The sequence below is a fragment of the Diachasma alloeum genome, unplaced genomic scaffold (genome assembly GCF_001412515.2).
Source record: "Diachasma alloeum isolate Michigan unplaced genomic scaffold, Dall2.0 Dall_scaffold_00180, whole genome shotgun sequence".
NCBI lineage: Eukaryota > Metazoa > Arthropoda > Insecta > Hymenoptera > Braconidae > Diachasma > Diachasma alloeum.
In genome coordinates, this window is record NW_021680346.1 from 3,407,075 (window position 1) to 3,419,441 (window position 12,367).

The window sequence follows — 12,367 nt, forward strand, 5'->3', positions numbered from 1 at the left end:
AGATTTAATGTCGCAATAACAACAACTTCTTCGAATTCTGTTTTGATCTCTTTATTTTTTGTTTCCTTGTGTTTTCTTTGCTTTTTTTTTGCTTTTTCCATTTTTACAATTTTGTCAATACTTTTTAATATTTTTCTTTTTTTTTCATTTTTCCTATTTTCTTCCACTGCTTCCAGTTTTGTTGTATTTTTCAATTTTTGCAATTTTTTTGTATTTTCTGCATTTTTTCTATTTTTTTTATCTTTTTGTTTCACTTTCGGCTAACAGTGCGTTATCCGAATGTACTCATTGACTGGCGAACATTAGATCTTTACACGTTTGCCCATCACCCAGCAATTTTTATACGAAAGAGCGCGCATGTTAAACTTGGAAGTCCCCTGCAACTGCATCTCACTCGTGTAACTATTGCTGTCGATTAAATTAATGATTTTCTTATTTCACGGAGATCAAAATTTCACTCAATCCTAATGATTTAAAAGACGCCCGTGAAAACGGTGTAAAAATCCATTTTTGAACGAAAGTCATTTGGATTCATGCTATATTGGTCTCCGTGTGACAGACCAGAAAATCATAATTTTTGAATGAACTTCGAATTTAGAAATATCTAGATTTTTTTTAAAATTTGAAAATTTGATACTGATTTTTTGCAAAAGAAAAATGTATAGTAATCCGAAAATGAATGGGCTGAAATTTGCTAAAAACTATAACAATAACAATTTTATGTCACTAAATAAATTATACGTTACGGTCCCCGGACCATTTCCTGACGAATATTATGGCTTTTTTATGGCAAAATGGATTCGTTAAACTTAAAAAAATTTTTTGTTTTTTTTCCACTGAACTATTCCTCTGCGCACTAAATTCCCAAGCTCTTCGTCTGTACGCTGACAGAAGGATTTAGTTGCTGTTAGAGGATTTCTAAATCTGAATACCAATCGTTAACAGTTAACGAATGGCATTAATAGTTAAGAAGCTTTATTAATAATCAAAAAGTGTGGCATGGAATCAAATGACAAAATCTCTAGTCCAGGAGCATAGAATTCGCTTTGGGTTCAGGTTTTCTTTCATTGAGATTTGTTGGATAGACGGTTTCTACGCAGTATGACATTGTCAGACGATCGTACAACAGAATCATCTTTATATACATTTTATCTGTTAATTCGAGGAGATTGTAACATTTCTTTTTCCACCATTGCCAAACATTCATTCGTGGTATATTTAGGGCATGGACGGGAGCTGTAATGATGCACGTGTCAGTCTGCGTTTTCTTATTGTAGCTCATTTTTCCGTACATGAGGATGATGTCCGGTTGAAGCAAAGCCGAAATGACCGTTGTCTTGTCTTGTGTATTGTTGAAAGCAGTTGGGTCCTTTGCAGGTCTGGTATATTTTTGAAGACATCTTTCCGGGAGGTCTGAATTATCGATGAATAGGAACCGTAAGTAATCTCTAATTAGCGATTTTTTCGTCGGGTCCTTGAACCATTCAAGAATCGGGGGTTTCTCATTGATATACAGTTTGTCGTTGGTGACGGTTTTGAAGTGCGGACCAAGATCATCTTCGTCGAATCGCAGTTGCAGTTCTTGTTGCTTTTGCGGGTCATAGGTATCTCTGTAGAGAACCTGTCCGTTTTGATTATCAATGACGACTCCCTTCCAATCCCACTTCTCATCTTCCATTCCTCCCATTACGTGCAAATTGGAATGTCCCAGATTGGGGTCGTCAACGGCGTTAATGTATTGAGGTATCAGAAGTATTACAGCAAGTTTTAATATTATTTTTTTGTTAATTTTTTTTGTTAATAAGTGAATTATTAATATGCAGATTATAAAAATTGTTATAAAAGGCCATAAAAGGCCATAAATTGTTATAAAAGGTCCATCTCCTTCCAAGTCCATTTTTGTTTGTTGATTCTGAAACAAAAAATTCTATATTTCCATATTTTCTGTGAAGATATGGAAATTTGGGTTAAGGGGGGGCCCCTGCTAAAATTTGAAAGTCCTGTAATAAAAAATGGGCCTCCGTGAGATTTCTTTCCCATGTGTAGTCACAAAAAAAAATATTTTGACTCACCGAAGCCCATCCAAAATGGCGGGGAATTTAAAAAAAAGAAAAAACCGATTTTGCGCTTTACAAATGTAGAAAGTGAGTAGAAATGATCAGATTGTCTTGGAATTTATACACAATATTCAGAACACTAGAATCAATAAAGCTACGGACGGAAATTCGAATCCAATAATTTTTACATTTTAGATCGGCCAAAAATAGAAAAAAAACACAAAATACGAAATAATCGAATTAGCCAATTGCTTCTGGGACCAGTTCTCTTAGTTTTTAGCTTGTATCTTCGAATATCCTGGAAACTATAGTATATAATCTCGCAGAATTGTAAATTGAAATCGATTAGTTAATAAATTCAATTTTTTCGTATTTTATGATTTTTTTTATTTTCAGCCAATCTAAAATCTAAAAATCATCCGATTCAAATTTCCGTCCGTAGCTTTGTTGGTTCTTGTGTTCTGAACATTGTGTATAAATTTCAAGATAATCCGATCATTTCTACTCACTTTCTACACTGTTAAAGGGCAAAATCGTTTTTTTTCGGTTTTTTTAAATTCCCCGTCATTTTGGATGGGCTTAGGTGAGTCAAAATATATTTTTTTTTGTGAATACAATCGTCAAAAGAAGTTCGTAAAGAACGTGAAGTTGCATTCCATATAGAATTACACAGGATGTAACTCCACACTGTTCACGAACTTATTTTGGCGATTGTACACATGGGAAAGAAATCTCGGGGAGGCCAATTTTTTATTGCAGGACCCACATGGAAAAAATATATATACAGAAATATATGTTACTTATATCCGCTTATATGTGGTATACTTTCCGACAAAAAATGCAATATTTGAGATATATGTTGGATATATGTGTGTACATATATGCCACCGGGTATACCTAGCACATACCTGGTACAAGGCGGATATATTCAAGATATAATTCCAGCAAAATCACTATATCTCACTTATAAGTTTTGGCTTATATTTTTTTCTATGTGGGGACATTCAAATTGCAACAGTGTCCCCCCTTAACATAATTCTTTTGCAAATTATAGTGATAATTTTTGATAATTCAACTGGTAATTTTTCATGTTAATGTATATATGAAAAGCAAGATTTCCGGGTCGAGTGAGTCCCTCATTGGAACTAACAGATGGATTTTGTCTCATAGTGCAATTCTTTTGGCCGAAATTTGGATGGAAAAATTCTCTTCTGAATACCACTCGAGCTTCAAAATCAATCAGGTATTTCCCTCAAGGTTCTCTGCATACAAATGAACTCGTCCAGGGGCGGCGGAACGTGAAAATTTGAGGTGTGGAGTAAATTTTTCTGGAATTACAAGGGTCACAAGGGTCAACCGGAATAGACGTGCGGGATTATCAGGAGGGTCAAATGGTCTTATTTTCCCTGGTTCCCTCTAATTATGTTAAAACATTGTACCATTTTTCACTTATTTTGTTTATTAATTCGTATATCAGACTTTGGAGGTGACATTGCAAACAGGCCTCTTCTTCTCTCCTTTCGTGAGATAAATTCATCCAAAATTTTATGTAGATCTAACTCAGTTGGTCATTGAAAAAAAAATAGAGTTTTCATAAAATTGTAGAACAATTATTTTTCTTTCAATTTTTTTGAGATATAGAATCCATACTTAAAAAACTTTGAGGTATGGAGCGACCAATAAACTCCACTATGGTTCCGCCACACCTGAACTCGTCAAGTTTTTCAGGAAAAATCACGCGTGCTCCGCACTCGTGATTTTTTAACCTGAAAAACTTGACTCCTTCGTTTGTTTGCAACGAACCTATCGGGTAATCTGTGATAATTTACATACGATTACATATGATGATTTTTCGCGGTCTCGATTGACCTAGTATCATATCGTCATGATTCGGGGAAAATTTATCTCGTCTTATTTTTTTTCTGTTCTTCATATTTGTCTCGATTTTAGAATTAGGTTCTGGTCTCATAAACATGAAAAATAGGAAAAAGTTAGTACCGAAATGAGACGATATTATGTCTTTTTTTTTGAGGACCTCAATGATCATTGCAAAGTAAAATTTCATCTAGTCTCAAGGGGGCAGCTCTAACGAAATAGTACTTTTCGGCAGAGAGTTGAAGTTTCATAGAAAAACCCGGCAAATTCGATACAAAATGCTATTAGTTTCTGGCCACTCTACTGAAGAATTCCGCAGCTTTACCTTTTCTTTTGTAGTTGTCATCGGCCAATCGATTTTTTTAAAAACAAGAATTCGAAAAATTAATATCTAAATTGAATTTTAATTAATGTCGAGAGATAAGGTTCAACATTTGAAGAATCGGAATACAGTTCGATAGATAGAGCTAAATTTGAAGAAAAACAGAATGATTACGAAGCTTTCATTCGGAAGCAAAAAAAAACAACGAGCATCATCTAACGCCATATCTATTCCAAGACAAGTCCTTGTCGCAGATAGGCTCGCAGTTTAGCGGATGATTAATAGGAATGATATCGGAATCGAACGACGGGGGAAGCGGGCGTTGGTTGTCGTTAATTAAGATGGCTGATCGTTTTACCACTGATATGTAATATATACCGGAAAACGTACTGATTTTCAAGGCTGTCTGTCTTACTCTACCGGAAGCTGGAAACTGATGACATATTTAATATTTTTTCAGTATATACTACTGTATATCAGTATATATATACTACTGTATATCAGTATATAGTATATGTGCTAAAACCGAATTTGTAACGTAACTTGCAATATAGTTATGTAAACAATTTAATTATTAAGGGCCTTTTACGCCGCCATTTTTGACACATATCAAAAAATGTTTCGAACAAACAATGTTTTTTGAAAACTAATGAACAAACTGAATTTTTATTTTTGGAAATCGGTCAATTTTTGCGAAAGATATAGCAGTTTGCAATAATTGGACGAGAAAATGCCAAATATTGACCAACGATTATGTCTTAGAAGAATAATAAGTGAGAAATTGTTTTTGTATTGCATATGGGGCATTCCATGTCAATTCGACGGGTTTTATTCTTGACCATCTCATATTCGTTTCATTTTTTTTGATGATTCTACTCGATGAAAAATCCACCCTGATTTTTTTTCAGATTTTTTAAATCAATTCTTCAATTTTTTATCAATTTTTGAAGTAGATTAACGAAAGTCTCATTTTGAAAATCTGAAAAAATTCACAAAAATTTGATGCAATCAAAAAGTTGTTTCAAGCTATTTTTTAGAGTGGAAATAGAAATAGTACGCCTTACGCTAATCCTATTTCTGTATGCGTTAGGAAAAAAATTACATTTTATCTATGGAATTTGCGTTAACGGAAGTGCTGAATTCGAATCCGACGTCGATTTTTACAAGTTGTGGTCAGTTCTATTTATTTATAACATCTTAGTTGTTTAATCGATCATATCATGGAAACGGTTGTAGATAGAGGAAAACATTTCAAACAAAAGATGTTTGTTATATAAAAATACACATTTTTTATCGTATAACTTTTTCTTTTCACTGCAATAGATAAAGCGTTATCGTGGATGGGAGGGAAGTGCGCAGCACGTTAACACTTGCGCGGATGTTGGCGCGCTCCGATGCGTTTATTGGTAAACTCGAACAAAATGTTCACCATTGAATTTGACATATAATTCATGATTTGCCATTTGATCTGTCAATTTTTTATGAACTTTCTAGGTTGATTGACGAAGGCCCCTACTGGGAAATTTGAAAAAAATTACAAAAATTTGATATTACCAACGAAATATTTTACGGCATATTTTAGAGTGAATATGGAAATTAATCGTGTAATAGCTGCATTCATTTAAAAAAAACTCATTATTGTCAGATTATAATTTTTCTTGCAAATACTAGTCATTTCTATAAATTGAATTCCGATTTTGTTCATGATTTTTTTTGTCAATTCTATATCATGAGATAAGGCTTCAGTTAAAATTTCAGTCCAAGATAAAATTTTTTGAACGAGTTATGATTTTTTTTTAATTTTGCGTTTTTTTCGCTTGTAAAAAAATTCCTATCGCCTTTGATTCCCACTGAATAAAATCGGTGTCATCGATTTTTTTCGACTCCCGGTTTCACGTAGAATTGCCCAGGAAGAAATTGAATAGTTGATGAATATCGAGAAAAATCAATAATCAAGTCGAAGTAAGCCCTAAAATGTAGATTTCGGCGAATCTCCATGGAATTTTCTCTCCATCTTCTGCGATTTTAATGATTAAGAGCTGAAGTTCAAATCTGTCCTTCAAGAAACTAAGATTGATAAGTCTATGTAAATAGATTTGCGGTATTCACTGTATTCAATGACAACAAATTTGTATGTATAGAAAAATATATGAATTTTATCCTGCGGAATTGAATTCTCCTCTATCTCGATCGAGTTTGCCAATAAACGTATCGGAGCGCCCCGACATCCGTGCAACTGTTAACGTGCTGCCCACTTCTTTTCCATCCATGGTAAATCTTTATCTACCGCAGTTAGGAGAAAAAGTTATATAATAAAAAATGTGTATTTTTACATAACAAACGTCTTTTGTTTGAAATTTTTTTCTCTATCTGGAACCGTTTCCATGATATGATCGATTAAACAATAAAAATATCATAAATAAATAGACCTGACCACAACTTGTAAAAATCGACGTCGGGTTTGGATTCAGCACTTCCGTTAACGTAAATTCCATAGATAAAATGTAATTTTTTTCCTAGCGCATACAGAAGTAGGGTTAGCGTAGGGCGTACTATTTCTATTTCCACTCTAAAAAATAGCTTGAAACAACTTTTTGATAGCATAAAATTTTAGTAAATTTTTTCAGATTTTAAAAATGGGGCTTTCGTTAATCTACTTCAAAAATGGATAAAAAATTAAAGAATTGATAAAAAAAATCTGAAAAAAATCAGGGTGGATTTTTCATAGAGTAGAATCATGAAAAAAACGAAACGAATCTGAGATGGTCAGGGTTTAAACCGGTCGAACTGACATGGAATGCCCCATATAGTATAGTTATTTTTGCTAATAAATTAGTAATGTGCTTCCGAATGATTATTTTGCACATCATTTCGTTCTATCCACGGAGAAAAAAATTCAATAAAAATTATCAAAAAAAACCGTAAAAATTACATTTCGACTTGTAATCCGCGAGGAAAGTAAAATTCAATAAAAAGTCTGAATCGGAATTGAAATTGTACGAATCACCACGTAAATTCTACGATTTGTTCTGTAAAAATTAACCAGCCGTCTGATGACTCAACATTGTGGGGATAATAAGTCGTTCCGTAATTTTTCTCCAACGATTGAGAAATTCTACGGAACGGAACGTAGAAATAACTCACCAGCTTCATAAAAATTGTTGAACGTTCAAGAATTTTTGATTTTGGAGACATAATAAGTCGGCAATTTTCTGTAAAATTTTACTTCTTCGGGAAAAATTATGTGACAATTTCGTACTTTGTTCGGTGATGAACCTGAAAATTCACTGAACGTTTCAGATTTCTTCTCGTCTGTTCCTATAAAAGTTGCCGGAAAACGATTCCCCATTAGATTACGTGAATTGGTCCGTAATTTTTACTAACTATTTCTCTCCGTATCATGTGTGATTCATTGTTTATGAAGATGACGTAATTTTTTCTAATTTTTTCGGTCCGTGCATGTCGTTGTTTGCGATGAATCATAATCAGATAATTGATGGAGAATAATAGCGAACGACTTGCAAAAAACTATTTTATCAATATTAATTTTTGAAATATCCCTTACCTTTTTTGCAGTAGTATTATCGTGCTTAGGTGTAAGTGGTCTGTAAACTTTTGATGGCTGCTTCGCTTCTTATAAACTTTCGCCGCTTCCCCACTCTTGTTGCGATTTTAGCGTTAGCCAATCAACGACGTCGCTTCACTGATAAGTTTTCGATGCGTGTATTAGTCGAGTCGACGGGTGAAAAAAATCGAGCTAAACTTCCAGTTATATTATAAAGAATTGTTCGAGTCTAATTCTAAAAAGATGTACCGACTTATTTCATAAATAACCACATTTTCGTTTCTTTATATTTCTTATTGCTTTCAAACATTTTTTCTCTGAATTGCTGGACAATATCTTGGTATGTTCTCCAACTTTGAGAACCCTCGTATAAAAAAAATTCATAGAAAAACCTATAGTGAATTCGCTGCACAGTTCTATTGGATTTCCATTAAACTGTCTATTAGTTTTTGGCCTACTGTATTTTGAAATATTCAATAGAAAATATATGTATAGAAATGTGAAATTCCACCGATTCTTCCGTCAACTTCGATAACAATTTTTTGGACATTCGATGACAAATCGATTGTTGAAAAAGCACCAATATTTCCGAAACTATGAAAAATTAAGTTTGTAATGTTTATAAATGAATATGAATGGGTTGAGTAACGAAATACACTTTAAATTACACTGGTCTTGAAAGTACTTAAAACTTTTATTGAGCATTATAATATTAATTTGAATTAAACTCTGTTGAATACAAGATTTGGCTAGGTGGATTTAAAGGTTTGATTTCAAGCGCGAAATGAATCGGTGAATTGTTCGGTGTAGACTGAAGTTTAAAATGTTCGGAAGAAGTGCTTTACCACTCATCAACGAGGGTTGGAAGGGATTTCCAAAATTTCATTGATTGGGAAAACCGTTGAATATTTCCTTAAATGGAATTGGTCAAGGAAAGGATTAGGAAAAAGTTCTACACAAAAAAAGGACAAGTGCACCTGGGAATGATGCGCGCTCGGTACGCTGAGTGTCACACATGTGGTGCCTACTGAGGCTGTTCGGGAAACAGCAACTAAACCAAGCGCGCAAAAAATTTGGTTAATTGCAGACTGAGGCATTTCAACCAACAAAAGGGACCATTGTCCAAAATTTCACCTCTACGTGATTTTTCTGAAATGCGAGGGATATGAGTTTCTCACGAGTATTTCAATGTAATTTACAACTTTGTTTACGCCCACCCAAAAGTCTGTTTTCATTTTCGAACTTGAAAGTAAATGTGAGAGATATCAGAGAGTTTTAAAATTTTTTCAAAAATATACTTTTGCTTTCAAAATAAATTTATAAATAAAAAATGTTGGTACGCAACATCGTGATTTTCACAAGTTGTTAAAATTAAAAAGTCAACTTGTTGACATATCATATTTAAATGAACGATTCCGCCAGTTACTAGCTATGACTTGACTCTTCTAATAAAATCGGAAAATTTCATTTCATGATATTCTATGTATTTATGATGACTTAAATAAAAACTTGAAAGTTTTTTTTTTAAATACTTTTTATTCGTGTGTCGATATTTTTTTATTCAGAATAGTTTTTTATTTTGTTACGTATTATATTTTTTGTATATTATTATTATATTATTATATTATTTTTGCATATATATCGTTTTTTTAAATCCATGAATCCTCTCGATCTTTCGACAAACTTCTTGCATTCCTTTGAAATTTCTGAAAATTCTGACAATTCTTCCGCATTTTCTAGAATTTCCTAACACCCCTCATTCTCTTAAGGGATGAAATTCTAGGAAACCTTCCTCACTGTCAAAAATTTCATGATTCTGTATATTTGTATATGAGGTATTCTACGCCAAATGAGTCAACCGCTGACCCTCACCCTCTTGGACATTGATGGCGATTTTTTCTACGATTGGGGAGGTTGAAAAACTATATCTCAATTTTTTTCAGATTTTTTCGGCAGCCCAGTTCGGAGATATGATTTTTGTTTCGTTTTTCCGGTTTTTTTCAATAACTCGAGTTCTATCCATCCGATTTTGATTTATTAAGCGTCAAAATTTTTCATTTTTTACTGCCTATGAAAATATTTTTACTGGGGTTTTTTTTCGATCTCTAGATGCGCATAATAACGACTTTTCGAATAAAAAAGTTGAAAAACTTGAATTTCGCAAATCACGTCACGGATGATTTGTTAATTTTTTTTTTTAGTAATTCTTATAATCAAAACACGTATTTTGAGCCATCATACAAGTTGGGCATCGCCCTGGATCTATTTTATTTTCAGATTTTTCGTTTCGAAATTCTGTCAATTTGGTCGCAACACCTCAAAATGGCGTTGATTGACTTTGATTATAGACAGTATGAAGTACATATTTTTTCGATACATAATCGAAGTCGTTTTGTGGTGTTTTGACCAAATTTGCGAAATTTCCAAAAGAAAAAATTAAAAATAACATAGATCCAGGAAGATGGCCAACTTGAATGATAGCTCAAGATACTTGTTTTGATTATGAGAATTATTGAAAATAGTATATTACGTGCTAAGGCGGAGAAGTGCTGAATTCAACGCTGGTGGAGTACAGGCGTACGAGGCACGTGAGTCGTAGACGAACGGTGCCTCGTGCGCCTGTACTCCACCAGCGTTGAATTCAGCACTCGACGCCGAAGCGCGTATACTATTTTTTATTGCGAAAAGCCCGTGGGGGTTGGGGGGGGCGGAGCCCCCCCCACTGAAGAAAAAACAAATTGCAAAAGAAGAAAAAATCAAATGCATTTAAATTTCCCCGCCACAGCCGGGGAACAACAACTCCAAGAGAAGCCAACAAATCACCATCATCTCTCTGTAATCGTATTCCCCAACCTGTGATCAACGACATCTCACCAATTCCACTTCATGATGTCTCACCAGATCCTGCTCCAAATCTACAGTTGAATCAACTTCTACGTTCCCATCCAAATATCAATCTCAATTTTTACAATTGCTCAAATTTTAAAGTATTTGATAAAGAAAATAAGGAAAATAAGTGAATCTCGAGATCTTAGTTGAGATAGATGGGCATAACTGATTGTTTTGTTAGATTTTATTATTTAAACTGTGAGTATTATTCTTGCGTTTACGTTGTAGTTTATTTCAGAGTTTCAATAAAAAATTTTCTATGAAATGATATTTCTAATATTATTATTATCAAAATTAAGATTTTTTAATAATTTATTTTTCATTTTAATTTTCAGGTGTATTTTCAAATTTAAAATTTAACAATTTTGAAGATAATGAAGGGGATTCACTGGCTGAATTTATCAGTTTTTATATGTAGTTTTATATTTTGGTACATTAACGCTGGGGTGGCGCCACACGTTTTTCAGTCCTAAGGAGTGCAATTCTCACTTTTTCACTCCTAAGTAGTGCATTTCTCACTTTTATACTGCTCAACGGTAAAAAGACCTACTTCTCATGCTTAACTACCGTCGGTAAAAGAGCCCTTTTTGGGCTTGAGCAATGAAAAAAATTTTAAGTGTCAACCGTGACGTAATTTGCAAAATTCAAGTATTTCAACTTTTTTTTTTTTAATTCGTTACTATGAGTATCTAGGAATTAAAAAAAAATTACTAAAAAGACTCGTATAGGCGGTAAAAAATGGAAAATTTTGACGTTTTATAAATAAAAATCGAACAAATAGAATTCGAATTTTTGGAAAAAACGGAAAAATGGGAAAAAAATCACATCTCCGAACTGGACTGCCGAAAAAATCTGAAAAAATTTGATAGTTTTTCAACCTCCCCGATCGTAGAAAAAATCGCCATTAATTTCCAAGAGGGTGAGGGTCAGCAATTGACTCATTTGAGGGGGAATACCTCATATATATGTCAAAAATTTATCATCTTTCAATTTCTTAAGGAAAGGATTTACAAAAATTCCCTTTCACAATAGAGAATATCATTAGGTACACGTTGTCGACTAAAATTGCAATCCCCTAGTTCATCGGGAACTGAATACATTTTTCAAAGTTAAGTTGAATAAAAATATTGAAAAAACTCGCCTGTGGATGTGAATTTCGACCACTCAACTTCATTTTTTATGTTGCTCGGCGTTTTGACTCTCCAATGAGTTGAAGTTATTCGAATTGATCCCGAAAATATTGGAATAATTTAGTAAATTGACGAAACGCATCACTTGTGATTTGACGAGTTACCTACACGCGAGGCACCTTGCTTTCTTGCTTCTCAATCTCTGACATGACTATTCACTCAATTATTTCTCTTATCATTTTGTCATTTGGAGCTTTGAGTAATTGTATTACTTATTAATTGCAATGATGTTTCATCGTGTTTAAGATTGCTAGAAAGATAAAATTACATATTGTGACTTGAAGCCAAAATTTATATATTAAAAGCTCGTAATTTTATGTGAAAGAAAATCATCCCTTTTGATAACTCAAATAAATTAAATTTTGTACGGTAACGCATTCATAATCTTCATCATATTTTTCATTTTTAATTGAATAATAATCTCATTTGAACATCCAATATATTACAAGTCTTCTGCAAGAGTTACTCC

General features: G+C 33.2%; 1 protein-coding gene across 1 annotated transcript; it reads right to left on the reverse strand.

Moving 5' to 3' along the window:
• Positions 1-231: 231 nt before the first annotated feature.
• On the reverse strand, positions 232-7,857 carry LOC107043980. The gene is made up of 2 exons (XM_015265713.1): positions 7,820-7,857; positions 232-1,912 (listed from the first exon to the last, which is right to left on the reverse strand). The coding sequence occupies exon 2, from the start codon at positions 1,895-1,897 to the stop codon at positions 1,022-1,024; it is 876 nt and encodes a 291-aa protein (XP_015121199.1). The 5' UTR covers positions 1,898-1,912; positions 7,820-7,857; the 3' UTR covers positions 232-1,021.
• Between the last annotated feature and the right edge of the window lie 4,510 nt (positions 7,858-12,367).

Bases quoted from the DNA above. Each gene is read 5' to 3' on its own strand.
- LOC107043980 (XM_015265713.1), bottom strand. From the start codon at position 1,897: ATGGACTTGGAAGGAGATGGACCTTTTATAACAATTTATGGCCTTTTA.